This window comes from Triticum aestivum, chromosome 2D (assembly GCF_018294505.1).
Source record: "Triticum aestivum cultivar Chinese Spring chromosome 2D, IWGSC CS RefSeq v2.1, whole genome shotgun sequence".
In the NCBI taxonomy this organism is placed as follows: domain Eukaryota; kingdom Viridiplantae; phylum Streptophyta; class Magnoliopsida; order Poales; family Poaceae; genus Triticum; species Triticum aestivum.
The window spans coordinates 309,603,326-309,628,549 of record NC_057799.1 but is presented as its reverse complement, the minus strand read 5'-3'; the positions used below and the strand labels follow the sequence as shown (position 1 = coordinate 309,628,549).

The 25,224-nt window shown below is 45.0% G+C and overlaps 3 protein-coding genes across 7 annotated transcripts; 2 read left to right on the top strand and 1 right to left on the bottom strand.

The window, feature by feature from the left end:
* Positions 1–3,740: 3,740 nt before the first annotated feature.
* Positions 3,741–16,457, bottom strand: LOC123055777 (WW domain-binding protein 11-like). Its single transcript, XM_044479640.1, has 2 exons — positions 16,392–16,457; positions 3,741–4,698 (listed from the first exon to the last, which is right to left on the bottom strand). The coding sequence occupies exons 1-2, from the start codon at positions 16,455–16,457 to the stop codon at positions 3,970–3,972; spliced, it is 795 nt and encodes a 264-aa protein (XP_044335575.1). The 3' UTR covers positions 3,741–3,969.
* Positions 16,458–16,663: 206 nt separating this feature from the next.
* Positions 16,664–20,738, top strand: LOC123052883 (U4/U6 small nuclear ribonucleoprotein Prp31 homolog). 4 transcript variants are annotated; one of them, XM_044476242.1, is made up of 9 exons: positions 16,664–16,917; positions 17,473–17,511; positions 17,615–17,677; positions 17,764–17,901; positions 18,539–18,785; positions 18,942–19,012; positions 19,221–19,323; positions 19,749–19,824; positions 20,362–20,738. In XM_044476242.1, exons 5-9 carry the CDS (start codon positions 18,775–18,777, stop codon positions 20,473–20,475), a joined length of 375 nt encoding a protein of 124 aa, XP_044332177.1. In that variant the 5' UTR covers positions 16,664–16,917; positions 17,473–17,511; positions 17,615–17,677; positions 17,764–17,901; positions 18,539–18,774; the 3' UTR covers positions 20,476–20,738. The 4 variants fall into 4 exon arrangements, with proteins under 4 accessions (XP_044332177.1, XP_044332180.1, XP_044332176.1 ...); XM_044476245.1 differs by having other exon boundaries at positions 18,520–18,785; XM_044476241.1 differs by having other exon boundaries at positions 17,602–17,677.
* Positions 20,739–22,901: 2,163 nt separating this feature from the next.
* LOC123049256 (reticulon-like protein B8) lies at positions 22,902–24,785 on the top strand. 2 transcript variants are annotated; one of them, XM_044472200.1, is made up of 6 exons: positions 22,902–23,057; positions 23,489–23,680; positions 23,792–23,972; positions 24,093–24,234; positions 24,359–24,428; positions 24,528–24,785. In XM_044472200.1, the coding sequence occupies exons 2-6, from the start codon at positions 23,500–23,502 to the stop codon at positions 24,695–24,697; spliced, it is 744 nt and encodes a 247-aa protein (XP_044328135.1). In that variant the 5' UTR covers positions 22,902–23,057; positions 23,489–23,499; the 3' UTR covers positions 24,698–24,785. The 2 variants fall into 2 exon arrangements, with proteins under 2 accessions (XP_044328135.1, XP_044328136.1); XM_044472201.1 differs by having other exon boundaries at positions 24,515–24,676.
* Positions 24,786–25,224: the final 439 nt, after the last annotated feature.

The following is a 25,224-nucleotide window of genomic DNA, read 5'->3' as shown; positions in this document are numbered from 1 at the left end:
GAGTTAAATTCAACTAATTAGGTTAATTAGCAGGAGGGGCCCCATCTGTCAGCCACTAATCTAATTATGCAGATTAGTTTAAAATTGGATTAGCTTAATTAAACACGTGGTGGACACATGTCAGCAACTGGGGTTGGCTCAACGGTGATGTACGGCGGCGGCAATCCCGGGCGCCCGAAGGTCGAAGACGACCTCGAAGTCGACGGGGCAGGGGCTCCGTGCTCGGGGAGGTTGCCGCAATCGGCATAGGTGGGGACGAGGGAGCTCCCGGACACGGGCGAACGGAGGACGGCGGCCGGTGGCCACGGGCACGGCGAGGCCGCGGCGATGGCTTCGCTCGGGCGGCGCGGTGCGGTGGATCTGAGGAGGGGAGGAGAGAGGGCGAGGTGAGTGGGAGTGGCAGGGGGAGGACTTGAGGAGCCGGAGGGGGGGCGTGGCCTTATCCCCTCGCCAAGGCGACGCCGGCGAGGTGGCTCGGTGGGAGCTCGCCCCTGTGGCGACTGGGTCGGGGGAACAGGGAGGCGACCGATGAGGTAGGTGGTTTGGGCCGGCTGGGCCGCGTGTGTGGCCAGCTGGGCCTGTTGGCCCAGTTAGCCAGGGGGATCTTCTTTTAGTTTTATTTTCTTTTGCCTTTTCTTTTTACTTATTTTAAATTTCAAATTGGAACCGACTTTGAGTCAATGCGAACTTAACAACAGTAAAATCGATGACCTCGCACCATTAACAGGAGTTTACTGTAGCATAATTATCCGGGTGTTGCATTGACAAAATTCCATGTGTCCTCAAGAGCATTTCGGTCATTATAAGAAACACAACCGGCTTCTCCTTAGCATACATAAGGATTGGGCCACTTTCTGAACTCTATTGATTTTGTTACTATTTACCTTTTATAAATTATCTTGCTATCAAACAACATATCAAATTATCTTTACAGCTTTTATAGTGAAACCTTGTTGAAAACGCTTGTCAATTCCATCTACTCCTCATTGGGTTCGACACTGTCACTTATCGAAAAGGCTATGATAGACCCCCTATACTTGTGGGTCATCACTAGGTCCTATGACCATGAAGTTGTTGTTATTGATGTCACGTCCGCGCCGAAAGGCTGATCAGGTCGGCTGATGATGCTGCCGACTGTTGTCCGCCAGTGCTTGCTCTCACACAAACAGATTGTGCTCGATTTACGCCAGACGAGCGCACTCAACCAAGGTGGTTTGGCGTGCTGCTTTTAGGGCTTTGTCGGCCGGCAAATCCCCTGATATTGGGGTGTTGAGTAGTTAATCGGCATCCCCTCATTCTACCCTAGTGAGCTGTCACCCATCACCCGCCACAGATTGTCAGCTGTCAAGGATGGATTGATTGGTGCACCCCCTCTAAGGTTAGACTCGGGGGGGTGTGCCAGCCATGGAACCCTAAGTATCGTAGATATCTTCCTCCCCGGAGTCAGACTCCAACAAAGGGATGAACGATTCGGTGTCCATCACCCCAACAAGTTGGCTCGCAGAATGACGGAACTGTAGATGAGGCTTGCTCGAGCGCTTCCGGTGGTGCCAAGCCGACCGGTCGGTGCAAAACCGAGAGTTGAAGTCTCAAAACACCCAGATCATTAGCTCGGTAATGGATGTTCCCGCTTGCCGGCAGGTCTGTACTGTTCAACGGGGCATCAGGATGCCACACTGAACTATCAATGGCGAACTCGAGGACGTCGAAATGGCTGCCGACTAGAGTCAATGAAGGAACCATCTACACCATGAAATAGACACTTGCCACATGGTGAGCGCCAACTATCGTGGATATAATCCCGAAATACTACAGGGCTGTGTACGTAGAGGTAATCGTATCTACCGATCGCTACAAATGGGAGTATGCACAAGGTTTATACAGGTCCAGGCTCTCTCTGGTGGATGCAATACCCTACTCTTGCGGTGTTCTTAGATCCTAGCGCAAGGTACAATGTGAGAGAGTTCAACCCTTAGCCCGGTGCCCTCCTACGGTCTTATATAGAGTGCACTAGGAGGGGTGTCACAACGGGTCGATATTAATGTTGGTCGTGGCCGCATGCAATGCCAACTGTTCATGGCCATTACTACTAATAACTGCCATATTTAGTTAGATTACTCTACCATTGGGTAATGGTGGTAATTAAACATCGTGAGGGTCATGGTATCCTAGGTCGCAGTCGACTGTAGAAGGTTCGACTGCTCTGCCTTCATGGTGACCGACTATTAGTGTTTTATCCATTAGGGGGTGTAAGATCCGACTGTTTGGACTTAGCCTGATTGCGGGGTTCCCTCTAGAATTTGGCGTCTTGGGCTATGGCTTTATTGGGCCTGATCGATAGCCCCTTGGCCCATCGTATTTTGGACTATATTCTTGGTTGCCTTGGGCCTTGGACTGGGCCATATGTATGTATGAGTGTTCCGCCTTGGGTATAACCTGTCACCGATGCAAAACAGTGGGACATAGTAAGAAACTAAAAAACCCAAAGAAAACCAGAAGGAAACAAATAAAAACTGAAGCAAAAATAAGACACAAAACAATGGAACAATGTGAAAACCAATAAAAATGAAGAAGAAACAAACATTCGCTCGCTCCGTATGGCACGAGCTCTTTGCTTGGTGTCGATCCCCTATTGATCTTCCACCCTCCGACTCCACCATCATCGAGTGGTGAGCCTAGGCCACCATTGCGGTTCCATCGGCCATGCGAAATGGCCTGGCGTCCATCCTCCTCCTCGCTGCCTGGCACATTTGGAAGCTTCGCAATTCTTGTGTCTTCGACAGCGCTCAACCATCCTGTTGGGAGCTCCTTCAATCCATCAAGGACGATGCACGGTCCTGGGCCAGGGCTGGGAAAAAAGGATTGGCGGCCATCATCCCTACTTAGTGTGTCCATGTAGTGTGTCGAGCTGAGCACCCCTAGTCTTCTGCTTCCCAGCATGTGTCCCGCCAACTTTGTCTACACGACATATGTTGCCTTGTAACCCGCTTTTCTGCTCCTTTCCATCAATGGAATGATATGCAATTTGCGTATTCACGAAGAAAAGAAACAAGGTGAAAAAAGAAGGAGAAAAAACTCATAAAATAATGATGCAAAATAGTGAACGCGGTAAAAATTTGCTTGAGGTACTCGGCCGGTCAAGTACTGAAACAATCGTGAACCAACCTGTGGTTGGGTGGTTAGGAAGACTAATATCCCCAACCCACCAGGGTTCAAATCCTGGTGCTCGTATTTTTCTGGATTTATTCCAGACTTTCCGGCGGTGTGCGTTGAGTGGAAGGAAATGTTCCCCTCAACAAAGAAGCGCCTATGATGACTTTGTCAATCAAGATGTTTATAGGAGTACAATGTGAGTGTGTGTTTATAGGGATGAATATGCAGGTATATAGAGTGTGTGTAGTGTAGCGATAGGAAAATGCTAGCGAGAGAAGCATGCATTTCGGCGCCGGATTGACCGAGCTTTTTTTTTTCTTTAAAGAAGGAGGATTGCCTCCAGCCTCTAGTACATCAGAACGATGTCCAGCCAAGGATTGACCGACCTGCCACGAGGAAGTCCCCTAGGGTCTACCACCCCCCGGCCGCTGAGGCGCCGGAGACGGCCATGGGGACGAGGGCCCTAGAGCCGCCCATTCGCCATGACTATCGCCAGAGGCCGCTCACCGAATTCAATAATCCCTTCCCCATAGATGTAACACATGGTGCGTGCAGTTATCTGAAAGAAAAAAAATCGCATGCAAAGGATTTCTGAGACGAATACAATATCGATTTATTCCTATTTTTACATCTTCTAATCACCTTGCTCCCGTGGTAACGTACGAATTTGGCAATATGCAAGCAACTCTTTCATCAGAAAATACAGATACGACTCATGGCAGCAACATTGAGAAGTCTCCTCAGGGCAAGCTTGGCCTTGGGATCAAACCATGTCGTGCTCGTGCATGCACCATCAACAAAGAAGCTTTGCTTTCTTCAGGAATCTGTGTTCTCCTTTACCATCTTGTTGATGAACTTTGGGATCTTCACGTCGAACCCGAAGAGCGAGAGGTTTTGCGGCATCTTCGGCAGGGACGCCGAAGGCATCGGCGGGAAAGAGAGGTTCGTCAGCCCCGATAAGTCGGGCATCTTGGGGATCTGCGGCAAGCCCGCCGCTGCGTTGCCCTGGGATGCCCCAGCAGCAGGCTGCCCTGGCTGCTGCTGCTCCTGCTGCTTCATCGCCGCGAGGGTGACCAACATATCTGGCGTCACGTTTGGTGGCAGCTTGTCTGGCGGGATGCTGGCCAGCGCCTCCGGCGGGATCTTGGACAGCATCGCCGGCGTCATGGTGGTGGAGAGGTTGGCCAGCATCTCCGGTGGTACACTGGCTAGCATCCCCGGTGGCACGTTCGCAAGCACCCCCGGTGGCACGTTGGCAGGGAGGTTTATCGGCATGTTCTCTGGCAGGCTAGCAGGGAGGTTCCCCGGAATGTTGTCTGACATGCTCGCGGGGACATTAGCCGGGAAGTTTCCCGGCAGGCCGCCGGGAGGGAGCGGCGCCGGTGCACCTGGCTGGCCATGTGGACTTTCGGCCAAGAGGCGTACGGATGCAGAGAGTTGCACGCTGCTGATGGACGAGATGAGCAGGAAAGTCACGTAGCAGAGAGATCTCATCGTGACTTCCCTCATGGAATTGAGGGTTCCAAAAACCTGGCAAAATATGGACTAAATTTGCAAGAAAAGATGAAGAACCGTTGCGAGTATATATCAAGAAAGGATATGACTAGACAAGCCCCTAAATTTAGTGAGATGGAGAGCCTAAATGTATGGGGGGAACGCACGCTGAACTAGCACCGAAGCCAGATATTTTTAGAACGAAATAAAAGCCAAATATAGGCGTAGTGCCTAGATATAGCCAGGTCTGAAAAACGTTGGACACGGTTAGAAACAGGAATTATTTGCATGGTGTTGAAGGCAATTTCACATATGTAATTTCTCAGGGATTTTTTTTTCATGTTCTAGATAGTTTTATTTTTATCTTGTTCTTAAGCTATAATATCACACTCCGACTCAACTGTACTCAATAAGGACTACACACATCACATGTTCTCAATTTCTCAACAGAGTTTACTCACCCAAACAAAAATTCTCAACATAGTTTGTACGTTCAAAGTTGAGTAAAGAGCATACAACCATCACAAATGTCGTTAAGTTTCAAATAACCACCACTTAATAACATTTTGCAAACCTACGGGCATTACGCCTAACTTTTGCAAGAAAAATACTCTGACCGCTCACTTGGTCAAAACTGAGCGTTATTATGACAGGAAGGGCATGCATGTAAGCGTTGACTTGGAACTAAAAGCCAACACCATTGTTTGACACTTAAGTTCAACGTGAGGCCCATCCATGTGCAATACATCGAAGCAGACAATGTGCAACACAACTCCTCTTTGGCCACGAGCACCACCTCAACCATGGTGGTTGTTCGGCACAGTGGAGATCGCCAGGAGGGTCGTGCCTGAAATCGAGCAGGCCAATGGAGCTAACGACAGCCAACACCGATGCCTCCCGTGCTCTTCCGTTGTGGCGCCACGGGAGCTCTCCGACTCTGTCTACCCGCCTCAACCCTCTCCTCCCAAGTTGTTGCTTCTAGTGACCCTCGACCGCGTGCTCTCCAACTTGGAGGCTCAGTCGCGGCACTCCCGTTCAACCCCCCCCCCCCCCCCCCGCTGCTTAGCGACGCTCTATGAACACCTTCCTGCCTTCCTCATCCACCTCCACAATTCCCTCAAATGGTACCCTACAGCGGGAGGTGAGAGACGCCAACACCTTCAACAGGAGGGTGGCACGTGAGAACCGGGAGGTCAGGGAGTGCGCCGGAGTGGCGGTTGTAGCTGACGTTAGTGACAGTGGCACTAGGCACGATGAGTAGTTCCACGAGAACAGACCGGCGAGGCCGTTCCCGGAGGGGTTGAGGTGCGTGAGTGTGGCAAGGCTGGCACCACCGGCAAGATCGTGCCGTTGAGCCCGTGGCCAGGGTGCGACACACACATTACAGCGCCATCACCTCCCACATCTGCGAGAGCCCGTCGAGGAAGGACAACAGTGCCCCCCTCTTCCCTCGTTGCACACGCAGGCGACTGGGCCAGGGCTGGCCAATAAAAGCAACGTCAACAACACAACAACAGCCAAGCCGGACCAACTAAGAAAGGGACGGAGAAGAAAAAGCCGATGGATGGGACCTGGTCCGGCTTAACGGTTCAATCTAGGAGCGTCAACATTTGCTACTACCTTTTCCTGACGAGTAGGTCATGTATGCCATAAACATGATTAAAATTATGTAATTGCATCATCAGTGTTTTACAAAAATTAGTCACAATACAATAGTTTTTGCCAAAAATATATATGAAGTGGTGGTTTTTTAAAACCCTACCAAACAATCTCCATTCATATGCATAGGTTGTTGAGAAGGCCAAACTTGCTGAGCTTCTCTATCCAATCCTTTTCGAAATCGTTTTTGTGTAGACCAATCATGCACCACATCTTTTTTGAGGGACACGACATATCTTTTTCGATGGAGCAATCATACACCACATTTGAGAAGTGAATTTGATATTTTCAAGAGCTGATAATCCAGTGAGTATTATGTTCTTTTAGAGTAAATTACGAAAAAGCACCACATGTGGGGTTAGGATATCAAGAAATTACTCCCTCCATTTTTATATACAAAGCCACTTTGCTTTTGTGTCAAACTTTGACTTATAATTTTGGCCAAGAAAATGTTGGAAATATGCCCTAGAGGCAATAATAAAATGGTTATTATTGTATTTCCTTGTTCATGATAATTGTCTATTGTTCATGCTATAATTGTATTAACTGGAAACTGTAATACATGTGTGAATACATAGACCACAACATGTCCCTAGTAAGCCTCTAGTTGACTAGCTCGTTGATCAATAGATGGTTATGGTTTCCTGACCATGGACATTGGATGTCATTGATAACGGGATCACATCATTAGGAGAATGATGTGATGGACAAGACCCAAACCTAAGTATAGCACAAGATCGTGTAGTTCGTTTGCTAAGAGTTTTTCTAATGTCAAGTATCATTTCCTTAGACCATGAGATTGTGCAACTCCCGGATACCGTAGGAATGCTTTGGGTGTACCAAACATCACAACGTAACTGGGTGGCTATAAAGGTGCACTACAGGTATCTCCGAAAGTGTCCGTTGGGTTGGCACGAATCGAGACTGGGATTTGTCACTCCGTATGACGGAGAGGTATCTCTGGGCCCACTCGGTAATGCATCATCATAATGAGCTCAATGTGACTAAGGAGTTAGCCACGGGATCATGCGTTGCGGAACGAGTAAAGAGACTTGCTGGTAATAAGATTGAACGAGGTATTGGGATACCGACGATCGAATCTCGGGCAAGTAACATGCCGATAGACAAAGGGAATTGTATACGGGATTGATTGAATCCCCGACATCGTGGTTCATCCGATGAGATCATCGTGGAACATGTGGGAGCCAATATGGGTATCCAGATCCCGCTATTGGTTATTGGCTGGAGAGGTGTCTCGGTCATGTCTGCATGGTTCCCGAACCCGTAGGGTCTACACACTTAAGGTTCGGTGACGCTAGAGTTGTTATGGGAAATAGTATGTGGTTACCGAAGGTTGTTCGGAGTCCCGGATGAGATCCCGGACATCACGAGGAGTTCCGGAATGGTCCGGCGGTGAAGATCGATATATTGGACGAAGGGTATTGGAGTCCGGAAGTGTTCCGGGGGTACCAGGCTATGGCCAGCATGACCGAAAGGTGTTTCGGGAGCCCCGGCAAGTGTTGGAGGGCCTCATGGGCCAAAGGGGAAGGGGCAAACCAGCCCACTAAGGGGTGGTGCGCCCCCCACACCCTTTCCCACGTTACTTGGGGAGGTGGGGCGCCTCCACCTGGCTGGGGAGGCAAGCCTCCACCTGCTTGGCTTGGGGGGCAAGTCTCCCTAGGATTTTTCCTAGGGAGATCCAATCTGCTTGGCCGCCGCCCCTAGGGGAAACCCTAGGGCGCCTCCCCCTCTCCCCTTGCCCCTATATATAGTGGAGGGGTGGGAGGGCAGCCGCACCTCTTCCCTGGCGCAGCCCTCCCTCCTCATACACCTCCTCCTCCTCCTCCGTAGTGCTTAGCGAAGCTCTGCCGGAGAACCACGAGCTCCATTGCCACCACGCCGTCGTGCTGCTGGAGTTCTCCCTCAACTTCTCCTCTCCCCTTGCTGGATCAAGAAGGAGGAGACGTCCCCGGGCTGTACGTGTGTTGAACGCGGAGGCGCCGTCCGTTTGGCGCTAGATTGGATCTTCCGCGATTTGAATCGCTGCGAGTACGACTCCATCAACCACGTTCTTGTAACGCTTCCGCTTAGCGATCTGCAAGGGTATGAAGATGCACTCCCTCTCTCTCTCGTTGCTAGCATCTCCTAGATTGATCTTGGTGACACGTAGGAAAATTTTGAATTATTACTACGTTACCTAACAGTGGCATCATGAGCTAGGTCTATGCGTAGATTCTATGCACGAGTAGAACACAAAGTAGTTGTGGGCGATGATTTGTTCAATTTGCTTACCGTTACTAGTCTTATCTTGATTCGGCGGCATTGTGGGATGAAGCGGTCCGGACCGACCTTACACGTACTCTTACGTGAGACAGGTTCCACCGACTGACATGCACTTGATGCATAAGGTGGCTAGCGGGTGTCTGTCTCTCCCACTTTAGTCGGATCGGATTCGATGAAAAGGGTCCTTATGAAGGGTATCACCGTTGTGGCTTTTGCGTAGGTAAGAAACGTTCTTGCTAGAAACCCATAGCAGCCACGTAAAACATGCAACAACAATTAGAGGACGTCTAACTTGTTTTTGCAGGGTATGCTATGTGATGTGATATGGCCAAAAGGATGTGATGAATGATATATGTGATGTATGAGATTGATCATGTTCTTGTAATAGGAATCACGACTTGCATGTCGATGAGTATGACAACCGGCAGGAGCCATAGGAGTTGTCTTAATTTATTGTATGACCTGCGTGTCAATGAAAGTGCCATGTAATTACTTTACTTTATTGCTAACCGTTAGCCATAGTAGTAGAAGTAATAGTTGGCGAGACAACTTCATGAAGACACGATGATGGAGATCATGATGATGGAGATCATGGTGTCATGCCGGTGACGAAGGTGATCATGCCGCGCCTCGAAGATGGAGATCAAAAGGCGCAAGATGATATTGGCCATATCATGTCACTTTATGATTTGCATGTGATGTTTGTCATGTTTACATCTTATTTGCTTAGAACGACGGTAGCATAAATAAGATGGTCCCTCACTAAAATTTCAAGAGATGTGTTCCCCCTAACTGTGCACCGTTGCGAAGGTTCGTTGTTTCGAAGCACCACGTGATGATCGGGTGTGATAGATTCTAACATTCGCATACAACGGGTGTAAGCCAGTTTACACATGCGAAACACTTAGGTTGACTTGACGAGCCTAGCATGTACAGACATGGCCTCGGAACACAAGAGACCGAAAGGTCGAACATGAGTCGTATAGTAGATACGATCAACATGGAGATGTTCACCGATGATGACTAGTCCGTCTCACGTGATGATCGGACACGGCCTAGTTGACTCGGATCATGTATCACTTAGATGACTAGAGGGATGTCTATCTGAGTGGGAGTTTATTAAATAATTAGATGAACTTAATTATCATGAACATAGTCAAAAGGTCTTTGCAAATTATGTCGTAGCTTACGCTTTAGTTCTACTGTTTAAGATATGTTCCTAGAGAAAATTTAGTTGAAAGTTGATAGTAGCAATTATGCGGACTGGGTCCGTAAACTGAGGATTGTCCTCATTGCTGCATAGAAGGCTTATGTCCTTAATGCACCGCTCGGTGTGCTGAACCTTGAGCGTCGTTTGTGGGTGTTGCGAACATCTGACATGCATGTTTTGATGACTACGTGATAGTTCAGTGTGTAATGTGAAAACGGTATAGAATTGAGGCACCGAAGACGTTTTTGAAACGTCGCGGAACATATGAGATGTTTCAAGGGCTGAAATTGGGATTTCAGGCTCGTGCCCACGTCAAGAGGTGTGAGACCTCCAACAAGTTTCTTAAGCCTACAAACTAAGGGAGAAAAGCTCAATCGTTGAGCATGTGCTCAGATTGTCTGAGTACTACAATCGCTTGAATCGAATGGGAGTTGTCTTCCAGCTGAGATAGTGATGGTTCTCCAAAGTCACTGCCACCAAGCTACTAGAGCTTCGTGATGAACTATAACATATCAGGGATAGATATGATGATCCTTGAGCTATTCGCGATGTTTGACACCGTGAAAGTGGAAATCAAGTAGGAGCATCAATTGTTGATGGTTTGTAAAACCACTGGTCTCAAGAAGGGCAAGGGCAAGAAGGGATACTTCATGAAACGGCAAATCAGTTGTTGCTCTAGTGAAGAAACCCAAGGTAGAACCCAAACCCGAGACTAAGTGCTTCTGTAATGAGGGGAACGGTCACTGAAGCAGAACTACCCTAGATACTTAGTAGATGAGAAGTCAGGCAAGGTCGACAGAAGTATATTGGATATACATTATATTAATGTGTACTTTACTAGTACTCCTAGTAGCACCAGGGTATTAGATACCGGTTCGGTTGCTAAGTGTTGGTAACTCGAAATAAAAGCTACGGAATAAATGGAGACTAACTAAAGGTGAGATGACGATATGTGTTGGAAGTGTTTCCAAGGTTGATGTGATCAAGCATCGCATGCTCCCTCTACCATCGAGATTGGTGTTAAACCTAAATAATTGTTATTTGGTGTTTGCGTTGAGCATAGACATGATTGGATTATGTTTATCGCAATACGGCTATTCATTTAAGGAGAATAATGGTTACTCTGTCTATTTGAATAATACCTTCAATGGTCTTGCACCTAAAATGAATGGTTTATTGAATCTCGATCGTAGTGATACACATGTTCATGCCAAAAGATATAAGATAGTAATGATAGTACCACATACTTGTGGCACTGCCACTTGAGTCATATTGGTGTAAAACGCATGAAGAAGCTCCATGTTGATGGATCTTTGGACTCACTCATTTTTGAAAAGATTGAGACATGCGAACCATGTCTATTAGTATATATGCATGAAGAAAGTCCATACAGATGGATCGTTTGGACTCACTTAATTTTGAATTACTTGAGACATGCAAATCATACCACATGGGCAAGATGACTGAAAGACCTCGTTTTCAGTAAGATGGAACAAGAAAGCAACTTGTTGGAAGTAATACATTTTGATGTGTGCAGTCCAATGAGTGCTGAGGCATGCAGTGGATATCGTTATGTTCTTGCTTCACAGATGATTTGAGTAGATGCTGAGTATATTTACTTAATGAAACACAAGTCTGAATCATTGAAAGGTTCAAGTAATTTCAGAGTGAAGTTGAAGATCGTCGTGACAAGAGGATAAAATGTCTGTGATATGATCATAGAGATGAATATCTGAGTTACGAGTTTGGCACACAATGAAGAAATTGTGGAAATTGTTTCATGACTAATACCGCCTGGAACACCATAGTGTGATGGTGTGTCCGAACATCATAACTGCACCCTATTGGATATGGTGCATACCATGATGTCTCTTATCGAATTACACTATCGTTTATGGGTTAGGCATTAGAGACAACCGCATTCACTTTAAATAGGGCACCACGCAATTCCGTTGAGACGACACCGTATGAACTATGGTTTAGAGAAACCTAAGCTGTCGTTTATTAAAAGTTTGGGGCTGCGATGCTTATGTGAAAAAGTTTCAGGCTGATAAGCTCGAACCCAAAGCGGATAAATGCATCTTCATAGAATACCCAAAACAGTTGGGTATACCTCCTGTTTCAGATCCGGAAGCAAAGTGATTGTTTCTAGAAACATGTCCTTTCTCGAGGAAAAGTTTCTCTCGAAAGAATTGAGTGGGAGGATGGTGGAGACTTGATGAGGTTATTGAACCGTCACTTCAACTAGTGTGTAGCAGGGCACAAGAAGTTGTTCCTATGGCACCTACACCAATTGAAGTGGAAGCTTATGATAGTGATCATGAAACTTCGGATCAAGTCACTACCAAACCTCGTAGGACGACAAGGATGCGTACTACTTCAGAGTGGTACGTAATTCTGTCTTGGAAGTCATGTTGCTAGACAACAATGAACCTACGAGCTATGGAGAAGTGATGGTGGGACCGGATTCCGACTAATGGCTCGAGGCCATAAAATCCGAGAGAGGATCCATGTATAAAAACAAAGTATGGACTTTGGAAGAACTACTTGATGGTCGTAAGGCTGTTGGGTGCAGATGGATTTTAAAAGGAAGACGGACAATGATGGTAAGTGTCACCATTAAGAAAGCTCGACTTGTCGTTAAGATGTTTTCCGACAAGTTCAAGGAGTTGACTACGATGAGACTTTCTCACTCATAGCGATGCTAAGAGTCTGTTGAAATTATATTAGCAGTTACTGCATTATTTATGAAATCTTGCAGATAGGATGTCAAAACCATTGTTTCCTCGACGATTTTCTTGAGGAAAGGTTGTATGTGATACAACCAGAAGGTTTTGTCAATCCTGAAAGATGCTAACAAGTATGCAAAGCTCCAGCAATCCTTCTAAGGACTAGAGTAAGCATCTCGGAGTTGGAATGTACGCTTTGATGAGATGATCAAAGCTTTTGGGTTTATACAAAGTTTATGAGAAACTTGTATTTCCAAAGAAGTGAGTGGGAGCACTATAGAATTTTTTATGAGTATATGTTGTTAACATATTGTTGATCAGAAATGATGTAGAATTTCTGGAAAGCATACAGGGTTATTTGAAAAGTGTTTTTCAATGGAAAACCTGGATTAAGCTACTTGAACATTGAGCATCAAGATCTATAAGGATAGATAAAAAACGCTTAATAGTACTTTCAAATGAATACATACCGTGACAAGATTTTGAAGGAGTTCAAAATAGATAAGCAAAGAAGGAGTTCTTGGCTGTGTTACAAGGTGTGAGTATTGAGTAAGACTCAAGACCTGACCACGGCAGAAGAGAGAGAAAGGACGAAGGTCGTCCCCTATGCTTAAGACGTAGGCTCTACAGTATGCTATGCTGTGTACCGCACCTGAAGTGTGCCTTGCCATGAGTTAGTCAAGGGTACAATAGTGATCCGGGAATGGATCACATGACAGCGGTCGAACTTATCCTTAGTGTCTAGTGGACTAAGGAATTTTCTCGATTATGAAGGTGGAAAAGGAGTTCGTCGTAAAGGGTTACGTCGATGCAAACTTTGACACTAATCCAGATGACCCTGAGTAGTAAACCGGATTCGTATAGTAGAGCAGTTATTTGGAATAGCTCCAAGTAGCGCGTGGCAGCTGCATCTACAAGATGACATAGAGATTTGTAAAGCACACATGGATCTGAATGTTGCAGACCCGTTGACTAAAACCTCTCTCGTAAGCATAACATGATCAAACCCTAGAACTCATTGAGTGTTAATCACATGGTGATGTGAACTAGATTATTGACTCTAGTAAACTCTTGGGTATTAGTCACATGGCGATGTGAACTTTGAGTGTTAATCACATGGTGATGTGAACTAGATTATTGACTCAGTGCAAGTGGGAGACTGTTGGAAATATGCCCTAGAGGCAATAATAAAATGGTTATTATTGTATTTCCTTGTTCATGATAATTGTCTATTGTTCATGCTATAATTGTATTAACTGGAAACCGTAATACATGTGTGAATACATAGACCACAACATGTCCCTAGTAAACCTCTAGTTGACTAGCTCGTTGATCAATAGATGGTTATGGTTTCCTGACCATGGACATTGGATGTCATTGATAACGGGATCACATCATTAGGAGAATGATGTGATGGACAAGACCCAAACCTAAGCATAGCACAAGATCGTGTAGTTCGTTTGCTAAGAGTTTTTCTAATGTCAAGTATCATTTCCTTAGACCATGAGATTGTGCAACTCCCGGATACCGTAGGAATGCTTTGGGTGTACCAAACGTCACAACGTAACTGGGTGGCTATAAAGGTGCACTACAGGTATCTCCGAAAGTGTCTGTTGGGTTGGCACGAATCGAGACTGGGGTTTGTCACTCCGTATGACGGAGAGGTATCTCTGGGCCCACTCGGTAATGCATCATCATAATGAGCTCAATGTGACTAAGGAGTTAGCCACGGGATCATGCGTTACGGAACGAGTAAAGAGACTTGCCGGTAACAAGATTGAACGAGGTATTGGGATACCGACGATCGAATCTCGGGCAAGTAACATGCCGATAGGCAAAGGGAATTGTATACGGGATTGATTGAATCCCCGACATCGTGGTTCATCCGATGAGATCATCGTGGAACATGTGGGAGCCAATATGGGTATCCAGATCCCGCTATTGGTTATTGGCCGGAGAGGCGTCTCGGTCATGTCTGCATGGTTCCCGAACCCGTAGGGTCTACACACTTAAGGTTCGGTGACGCTAGAGTTGTTATGGGAAATAGTATGTGGTTACCGAAGGTTGTTCGGAGTCCCGGATGAGATCCCGGACATCACGAGGAGTTCCGGAATGGTCCGGCGGTGAAGATCGATATATTGGACGAAGGGTATTGGAGTCCGGAAGTGTTCCGGGGGTACCAGGCTATGGCCAGCATGACCGAAAGGTGTTTCGGGAGCCCCGGCAAGTGTTGGAGGGCCTCATGGGCCAAAGGGGAAGGGGCAAACCAGCCCACTAAGGGGTGGTGCGCCCCCCACACCCTTTCCCATGTTACTTGGGGAGGTGGGGCGCCTCCACCTGGCTGGGGAGGCAAGCCTCCACCTGCTTGGCTTGGGGGGCAAATCTCCCTAGGATTTTTCCTAGGGAGATCCAATCTGCTTGGCCGCCGCCCCCTAGGGGAAACCCTAGGGCGCCTCCCCCTCTCCCCTTGCCCCTATATATAGTGGAGGGGTGGGAGGGCAGCCGCACCTCTTCCCTGGCGCAGCCCTCCCTCCTCATACACCTCCTCCTCCTCCTCCGTAGTGCTTAGCGAAGCTCTGCCGGAGAACCACGAGCTCAATTGCCACCACGCCGTCGTGCTGCTGGAGTTCTCCCTCAACTTCTCCTCTCCCCTTGCTGGATCAAGAAGGAGGAGACGTCCCCGGGCTGTACGTGTGTTGAACGCGGAGGCGCCGTCCGTTCGGCCCTAGATCGGATCTTCGGCGATTTGAATCGCTGCGAGTACGACTCCATCAACCGCGTTCTTGTAACGCTTCCGCTTAGCGATCTGCAAGGGTATGAAGATGCACTCCCTCTCTCTCGTTGCTAGCATCTCCTAGATTGATCTTGGTGACACGTAGGAAAATTTTGAATTATTACTACGTTACCCAACAGAAAATATGGTTGAATGCCATAAAAAATATATTACCATGAATTTCTTTCAAATGTGCATCCAATGGCATAATTTTTATGATATATAACTCACATTTTATTTGTAATATTAATTGTCAAAGGTAGACATAAAATATAGGAAGGGCCTTGTAGTAGTAGATGGAAGGAGTATCATATTCGACGAAAATCACAAAAACTACCAATTCTAGGGCAGGTGTGCAACACATTGATTCACGTTTCATTCTAAGGGTGAATCTGACCCTTGTAATCTGCATGTCGAGTTGATGTGATATACTTATGTGATAAATGCACCGAGGTGAATGTGGATCCCACCTTCCATTGACTTGCTCTCTATCTTCTTCTGATGGAACACTTCATCGAGTAGCTTTCGGGCATCGTGTGCTCGTGTCCATGCCGCTGCTGTGTGGCTCATTTAATGTGACCGCGCACGACATGAGCATGACATCTTCACCAACGTTTCTTCCCTAGCCTCCTCGACCCACCCCACTTAAGCTGCTCAATGTAGCTGCCACCACTTGAGTTGAGCAAGGGGGCAGCCATCTAGGGCCTTCCTGAACCTTGCAGGTTTCTAGAACCTTTGCAGACCTTCTGTTGCCTTCTAGGGTTTCGGGACCTTCTCGGTATTATCAGAACACTTCTATTCTCATCCGAATCACTTTCGAAACCTCTCTGAAACACTTTCGATATTACCAGAACATTTTGGGTGCAGACTTCGACTACGCCCATATGCCCGCCGTCTCTTCGTCCAAAGGGTGCCTATTTCTAGGCATGCCAGCCGATGCAGCTTCATCTGCCGAGTCGCCTCGCCTGCTTTTCACCGGGTTGCACTGACCACACTAGATGAGACTCACGAGAGGATCATCAAGAAAGAAAAGAGATGAGAGTCGGGTTGTCGATAGGGGTGGGGGGTGGGGGGGGGGGGGCTAGCTCACCCATGACGTGAGGCCACCATTGCCGCCGTCATCTCTAATAACGACCTCACCAAAGAACGGTTCCATCGGCTTCAGGGCCTCCACCACCGGAGGAGGAGTACGCTAGGGAAACTCTTGACTCGTGTCACGTAGCGGTTTGTTTTCTTTCCCTACCCGAGCCACTCCAAGAAGTTGGATCTTTTTCCATACTTTACTTCTTTATTTGATAATTTGCCTCCTTAAAAGGTTGGCGGCCGGGGCCACTGGTCATTGGAATGACGCTGGGCAAATCACCCAATCCCACGCGACTCCTCCCATCGAACCAACAAAGAAATAACAGAGGAAAAAACAGAGAAATCAAGCGACCTCTCCGTGACGGGTAGGGTTCCAGCCTGCGGCACCCTTCCGGCCGGGCTGCTAGCGGCGCGCCGCCCCTCCGGCCTACCCCTTCCTCTGGCGCCAACTCCCCTGTCCCTGCCCCCAAGCAGCCCGCCAGCGCCGCCGACCAGACCTTCGCCCTTCTTCCACCGCCGCTCCTCCTCTGCAGGTCTCTCTCTCTCTCTTGTTTTGTACAGCATAGTTTTATGTGATGAATTGATACTTCCTGTATTGATTTTTTGTTTCCAATTGTACATGCCATGATTGATTGTTAGTTTTTCTTAAATTTGGCCAGAATTTGGCTGTTTTTGAACTACTTTTGTTTGTCTGCTTGCGCAATAATGGCAACATGCCATTTATCTTATTATTAGACTTGGGAACTATATCCTTCATATTCTGGCAAAATTCTGGCCACATAATCTCTATTAGGTTATGACTATTTGAACTGAACTGCATTTAAGTTGTTATTTTGCTTATGTGAACCAGATGTGTATTTGCTATGGTGTGAACTGTATTTTAGATGCTATGTAAATTACCATGTGCCATGTTTCCTATTTTCCTGTGTATATAGCCAATTTCAAAAAAAGGTTAAGCACCCATTGCTCTAAGTTGTGGCCTTCTGCTTCGCTTACGCTTTCCGCTTTTTGAACATTGCGTGCCTATCTGGGCACTATATATTTGTTGTGATTGAGCTGATCGTCCTCTTCAATAACTTCTCTTATAGGTCTAGCCTGCCAAGGTGAAGACTTGGGACGAGATAATGGTGAGTTCATCTCACCTCCTGTTAAGCAGCTAAGCAATCTTGAATTTGCAATTTATTTTGGGCAAGTGGTCTCATGGTGTGTCTAAACAGTGCCATTTCACAGGCAAGCCTCGCTGATTCCTTCTTGGCCGATCTTGACGAACTTTCAGACAATGAAGCCTATCCTGTGAGTTGATTTCTGTGTCTACTGCGTAACCATGTTTTAGAAGGATATATTTGTTGGCAATTCCTTAATCTGTTGTCAAATTTCAGGAAGAAGACAACGCTGAGGCAGTGGGTGTGGATGAGGATGGTGATGATGATATGCCTGACCTCGAGTCTCTTAATCGTGACGATCTTGACAGTGTCTCAAAACTACAAAAGACACAACGTTATATTGACATAATGCAAGTATGTGATCAAACTCATAAATCTTGTAACCTTATACCTTTCTCTCTTGCATAGATCTATGTTCATATCTGGTAAAAAGTAAAACCTTATTTGTGCGGTTAGGGTAATCAGTCAGTTATAAGATGCTGCACAATGTTTTTCACCAAAACAGGGCTTGCTAGTTCGAAAGAAATCTTAAATGGCACCTATTGTATGGATTTTGGAGAAACACTCAGTTGATTGTTCTTTTCATGTCTCATTCCCAAATAGTACTTTAAGTGTTCTTAGGGTGCAAATGGAGATATTTTAGTATGTTTAGTGTGCAATAAGAAAGAAATAGGCCAACCAGGGATTAGTCCCTGGAGACCTTTTTAATATTATAAGACAACCTGAGTCACCTGCAGAAGCTAGGCCCTAAATGCAGGTTCTGCAGTGACACAGCATGCACACTCGTGCTGTATCGCTCAGTTCTCGCTCAATGTTACAAATGGTTTGTGTGAAAAATATGCTTCCATTCAATTTGGGTTCATAGGGCTGCGATTTGAGTCCATAGGGCATGCGGCGTTGTTCATCTTTAGTCTAGCCTTAGTCTAAAAAATCTTTGACTCACCGCATCCATGACAATACATTAATATACAGGTCCATTTTCTGCATGCAGAAAGTCGAAGGAGCACTTGAGAAAGGCACAGATTTGTCTAATCAAGGGTTCATCCTGGAGGAGGATCCAGAGTACCAGCTCATTGTAGACAAATCTGTGCCTTTCGCAACTTGTTAGAAGAAATTCGTAAGAAGATCGAGAAGTGGCGAGAACCACCTCCTGCAAAGCTTCCAAAACCACTTCCTGTACCAGACTCCGAGCCTAAAAAGAAGAGAGGGGGTCGCCGCCTTCGAAAAATGAAAGAAAGGTAAGCTTTTCTCAACTTTTTTTGCAAAAAAAACATATTGAACAGCTTCATGCTTATTTGTTTCTTGAACTACTTATTTGCATTCTGTGCTGAAACTTGATTCATCGCATATACAACATGGTATCTTGTCATGACTTCGGGAACTTGGTTGTGCAGATATGCGGTAACTGATATGATGAAGCTTGCAAACCGAATGCAGTTTGGAATACCAGAGGAGAGCTCATTAGGTCAGTTGGTTTTGACAGTATGGTTGGAATAACATTTTGTTACTCCCTCCGATCCATATTACTTGTCACTCAAACGGATGTATCTAGATGTATTTCAGTGCTAGATAGATACATCCGTTTGAGCGACAAGTAATTTGGATCGGAGGGAGTAGTTAGTTTAGCTACACTATACTTTAATATTGACATGATCACATCTTGTTATCACCAGGTGATGGTTTGGGGGAAGGTTACGGCATGCTCGGGCAGGCCGGAAGTGGGAAGCTACGTGTCTCAGCTGCACAGAACAAACTTGCTGCTAAAGTGGCAAAAAAGTATGCCTTCTTTATTCTTCCCACAGTATCTTTATTTTGTTCCTTCCTGTTCCTTGCCATTTGGTGTTAAAGCATAAAGCACATCACTACTAATTAGCTCGGCAATAGAGGTCTTCTGCACTTTTACTCCAAAAAACATGGTATAACTTGCAGTGTAATGTTTTCTGTTTGACTGTTTCTAAATTCAACACAAGTGTAATGTTTCCCTGCACAAACCTTAGATCATTTAGGTGTTTGCACACATTTTTTATGTTACGGATTATTTGCACCCTGTACCAGTTCTAGTAGCCTTGCAGGCAAATCGTTATGCTACTGTAACTCTCTTAATTATCTTGAAATTGATGTTTCTATTTCAATTCATGACCACTTTCTTGATATCACGCACTGCAATCTCTCATTGATTCCATATTACTTTCTAATATTAGATTCAAGGAGAAGAGTTATGGTAGCAGTGGTGCAACATCTGGACTGACATCTAGTTTGACCTTTACACCAGTTCAGGTGAGTTTATTTTTCCCTGGTTCACTTTAATAAGATAGGTAATTGATGTTATGCATGATCTTTAGTCAATCCAGTTGTTTAACATGGGATCATGACTGATACTCTAGATTGCTATGTAATTTTTATCTTGTATTTGCTTAGTTATTGCTTGACTTGCTCATGTTGAGGAGTCGGAAAAGGCATTGCATCCATTGTTTTTGTCTTTTTGCTGCACCAGAAAGTCCTTTTTTGTTTATGTGAGTGAAGTCATCATGAACAATATATTTTGCTATACTGTACATAAATATGCCAGCATTACATATTCTTTTTTCTTTCTTGTAAACCAGGTGCTGTATGGCTGCTGTTAGTTTGTACCATACTTTTATACGTTCAGCACCTTCCGTATAGATGGTAATCAGTAGGCTGTATGCATCTTTGACGCCATTATACGGTTTCAGTTAGTTGGATTGTCCTATTTTGTTATTTTTAAAGAGGTTAACCACATGAAATCTCTGGCATCACTCCATCTTTCTCATATACCTTACTTTCCACTTGCAGGGAATAGAACTGTCAAACCCACAGGCACACGGGAACCTTCTTGGAAGTGGAATCCAGAGCACCTACTTCTCGGAGACCGGCACATTTTCTCGGATCAGTAGGCCTGGAGATTAGAATCTGAAAAAGTAAGAACCTGATTTTGAGATCAGAAGCGATGATTGTTTCTTGGTCTGAGCGATTTCATCCCATTCGGCACACAATTCCCAAGAACCAACTGTTGGGATGCACTTGCGCACAACGAGCTTGTAATATTCTCAGATGTATCGCATGGTCTGTAATGTAAGTACAGTTTCCCTGCAAAAAAGAAAAATGTAAGTACAGTTTGTGCACTACAACATCAGAATGTATGAGTCAGGCAGTACACAACATTCATTACCTATGCTTCGAGCGTGGATAAATTTTCTAGAAAACCTGTTGGACCTTGTCTGAAACTGTTGCATTCCAAATGTTGGATTGTTCCATACCATTCAACCGAGTTGAGCTCCAGACAAGATGATAATTGTGATTGACCTTTTTGAGGAAATAATTTTTCTCCGAAGTAGAGAACTATCATGTTGTGATCTAGATAAAACAATGTAGACTGCATGGTGCTACCACATGACATATGCGGTAAACAATCCAAACAATTTCAAAAAAAAAAGAGTAGACTGCAAGGTGCTGATATTACATGCTGTGGTGTTTGGTAACGGCACGACCACGAACCAGTAAATATCTTTCAAGTTTTCTTACTTTTGTACTAGATCAACGTCAATTAACATGGATCGGTGGGAGTAGTTCTTTTTCTGAGAGAACTCTGAGTACAAGACATAGTTTTTCCCTCAAAAAGTTAGCATAGTTAAGTTATCTTTGTTTTTCTTAGGAAAATTTCGAGGCTATTTTTAGGGGAAGGAATCTCCAGGCCACTACAGTACTACTGATGAAGACAAACCCAATCGTTGGTTCACACTTATTTTTCCAGGGTGTGGAAGGATGGCACACTGGTCCACAGCCCAATTACGACAAGCCCATTGGTCCACCTATCCCTTTGATTCAACAAACTAGTTGCTCTTAAGAATGGAATTTCCTATTCGCCGCTCTTTGCGGCAAACTGCCGAGGTTTCGCACAGGGATATCGAGGGATCGTTCCAGCTGGGCCATCCCGTTTCAGTGTTTCAACGTCCCCGGTTTAGGAACCTTCTAGAGGTTCCCAGCCGGTTTTTTCTGGTTTTGGGAAACTTCTAGAAGGTTCCTGATCCGGTTTTTTTCTTGTTCTGTTTTTTTCGTTTTCCTTTTTTCTTTTCTCTCCTTTTTCCCTTTCTGCTTATTTCTCTTTTGTTTTTATTTCTTTTTTCACTTTCCTTTCTTTATAATTTTTCATTTTCAATTTTTCTAATCGTTGTGTTTTATTATTTTGTTCATAAATCCGAAAATTCAAGGATTTTCATTTTTTTGTATTTTTCAATAAATGTTCAGATTTTCGAAAAATTGTTCCCATTATAAAAAACTATTCACAAATTTCGAAAAATGTTCGTGTTTCAAAAATTATCCTCAAAAGCTATTTTTCAGGAGTTCAAAAACTGTTCACGTTTTAAAAAATGTTCGCACTTTTTAATTTTTTTTTCAAAGTTTCAAAATTTGGTTGCGCTTTAGAAAATATATTTGTGTTTACGAAATTTGTTCATTATTTTAAAAATGTTCGAAAATTTTCAAATAAATTTAAAGTTTCAAAAATTGTTCGCGCTTTAGAAAATATGTTCGTGTTTTAGAATTTTTTGAAGTTTTAGAAAAATGATCCCATTTAATTTTTTTTCATATATGCAAAAAGTGTTCGTATTTTCAAAATTGTTCGGGATATTAAAACTGCACCCAGTTTCAAAATTGTGTTCTGGATTTCAAAATTTGTTCCTGTTTTAAATTTTTGTTCAGCAATTCAAAAAAGTTTGGGTATTAAAAAATGTTCTGGATTTCTAAATTTGTTCTAGTTTTTTTAAATCACCAATTCAAAAAAAGTTCGTATTTTTAAGGAAAATTTTATGTATTTTTTAAAAGTATTTGTGTTTTTACAGATGTTCTGAAAATTAATTTTTTTTGCGTTTTAGATCTTTTTTGAATTTCAAAAGATGTACATTTTTCAAGTTTTTTGTACAAATTAAAAAATGTTCACTTTTTGGAAAAATGATCGAGAATTTTAAAATATCTTTTGCAGTTTCGTAAGATGTTTCAAAATTTTGAAAATTTCCGCGTTTGTCAAAATTCCTTAATTTCCAAAAGGTGTGCGAAATCTGAACTTTTGGTTGCAATTTCTTAACTAATGTTCAGTTTACGCCGCTGCTCATAGTTCTTTAGATATCAGGCTATGTACTCGTCAATAAAACTCTGTTGGCGTACTAGCTTGCATGGTTAGTTCAATAACCGGAGATCCAAGGTTCGAACCCCCCTCGCTCGTGCCATTGTTTTTTTGCGCATTTTCCTGTCTGACCGGCAGCTCCTGTTCAGCCGCAACGAGCCGGCCCAGTCGAGCGCGTCCTGTGCGAAGGGTCATCCTTTTGCCGCAGAATGCGGCAAATAGGAGCTCCCCTTAAGAATTCCTCTTGTCCTCGTGATATTTCCCAACTTTCCCCTCTTGTCTGATTGGTACCTCTCCAACGCCTGCTTCTTGGGATCAGTTGGCCGGAAGATCAGCAGCTTTAGTTGCCTACTGATTCCTCTTTTGCTTGGTAAATTCATCTCTCACAGCTTGTGCTATTTTCCCTTCTTTTTATGTTTGTCGGATCATGCAGCACCTCGCCTTGCCCTTTCCATGCTTAAAAAACTGGATTTGTTGTCTAGTAGTTATTTTAGACAAAAAGGAGCCTTTAACTCCTTAAAAGTTTCAGATGATTGGAGACTCAGAAGGCATGCCTTAGTTTGATCAGTCCAATCATCTTGCAATCCTTTTTTAGTTTATAAACAATTATACTTGAAGGTTCTTCACCAAGATTATTTACATAATTATACTAGCAAACTCTTGATCTACTTGAATGATCTGATTCACTCACAGCAGTTCTGAGAAGGGCACTAAGGAGACATCGTAGTATATTCATGTTGAAACTAAATATGAAGCTTGAGTTGCTCGCGTTTTATGCTAACCAACAATTGTATTTTCCAGGGTGTGGAAGGATGGCAGAGCACTCTGAGAATGCGGCAGAGAACATGATGAGCGGCATCATGGACGCCATTGCCGACAAGATCCCCAAGCAAAAGTCTGTCAGGTTCGACGATGAGGGCTCCATCTCCGGCCAAGCCAAGAAGCTCTTTGGCGGCCACAAGTCTGTTCACCACGTCCTCGGCGGTGGAAAATGTCTGGACCTCTTATACTTTTATATCTCCCTCTTATTAATTTGATTCGGTCCACACGGAGTTGCTGATGATATGTCGCTTCCTTCCTCGCGACGACAATGACTGACGACAGCCGCTGATGTGCTACTGTGGAGGAACAAGAAGATCTCATCCAGCGTTCTTGCTGTTGCAACAGCTGCCTGGGTCTTCTTCGAGTGGCTCGACTACCATTTCTTGACCATCGTATCATTTGTGCTTGTTCTTGGCATGGTTGTCCAGTTCGGATGGTCCAGCTTCGCAGGCATGCTCAATGGGTATATACTATGCAACAATGCAAAAACTCCAACCAATTCTGCATTTTTTTTCCTTTGTTTGCTGTCGACACCTGAATTTTGGTAGGCAGCATAATCATAAGCAAGCATTTATATTTTCAGGTCTCCCTCTAACGTGCCCCGTTTGGAGTTACCGGAAGAGCTGTTTGCAAACATCGGCGTAGCTGTCGGCGCCCAGGTGAACAAATTCTTGGGAAGCCTTCAGGATGTGTCTTGTGGAAGAGACCTGAAGCAGTTCCTCATGGTATGTTGCGCCTTAAGCTTAATTAATGCCTATCAGATGAAATCCGTCCTGTCAGTTTGTCCTCTCCCATGAGCACTTCCAGACATGTAGTGTACCAGACCAGGCTTGAATTTTTTTCTTTCAGGTGGTCGCCGGGTTCATTGTCACCGCTTTCATCGGGAGCTGGTTCAGTCTCATCACCGTCATCTACATCGGTAACAACCATGATTCACTTGATAATATGTTGAGGAGGGATTAACACCTGGAAATTTTCGTGGTTTCTGACTACCATTTACACTGGTGCTCTGTTGCAGGGTTTGTGTGTGCACACACTCTACCAGTGTTCTATGAGAGGTATCATGATCAAGTCGATGAGGTGCTGTACAACATGCTTGGGTTGATTGGGAGTCAGTACCAGAAGCTTGACAAGGGCGTCTTGAGCAAGATGCCTAAAGGGAACCTCAAGTTCAGGAAGAGCCAGTAGTAGTTGGATCCGGATGAACGTGTTAGAATTAATGGGTTTGGCCATGTGCATTTCCAGAAATTCCAAAAGCCTATGAATAAATGGTAAGACGTGGTGCAAATCTTTAATCCCATATCGCTACTGGAGGTGGCGTGAGACCACCTTACCCAAAAATGCTTTCGCCCTGCTTTATATAAAAAGCAACGATCAACAACACTCGGTACAAACGCATACCCCCACAACACGCACACACACCCAAGGTAGGATACATAGACGCTAGGCAGGATACAAAGACGCTGGGCGCAGCAACACCATCCCTAGCACGACAAGAGTAGCCCGGGGCTATAGCCATGAACACGCCGCCGCAAAGAAGTGAAGCCGCATATGACTAACAAGGGCTCCAAGACGGCGCCTTCAGGAAGGGGACGACATCGGGGCGCCCTCACCGCCTGATCCGAGGATCAGAGTTTTCCCTGGAGCAATACAACGGGCAATGTGAGCCGCGACGACGCCTTCAAGAAGGGAACGAGCTTCGCCGCCGCCGGTAC

Coding starts and splice junctions, on each gene's coding strand:
- LOC123055777 (XM_044479640.1), bottom strand. CDS start 16,457: ATGGAACCGTTCTTTGGTGAGGTCGTTATTAGAGATGACGGCGGCAAT. Junction 4,699..16,391: donor ATGGTGGCCTCACGTCATGG/GTGAGCTAGCCC, acceptor TTGCAAATTTAG/TCCATATTTTGCCAGGTTTT.
- LOC123052883 (XM_044476242.1), top strand. Junction 19,013..19,220: donor ACCAGAGGAGAGCTCATTAG/GTCAGTTGGTTT, acceptor TGTTATCACCAG/GTGATGGTTTGGGGGAAGGT. Junction 19,825..20,361: donor TGACCTTTACACCAGTTCAG/GTGAGTTTATTT, acceptor TTCCACTTGCAG/GGAATAGAACTGTCAAACCC.
- LOC123049256 (XM_044472200.1), top strand. CDS start 23,500: ATGGCAGAGCACTCTGAGAATGCGGCAGAGAACATGATGAGCGGCATC. Junction 23,681..23,791: donor CGTCCTCGGCGGTGGAAAAT/GTCTGGACCTCT, acceptor GACTGACGACAG/CCGCTGATGTGCTACTGTGG. Junction 24,429..24,527: donor CATCACCGTCATCTACATCG/GTAACAACCATG, acceptor GCTCTGTTGCAG/GGTTTGTGTGTGCACACACT.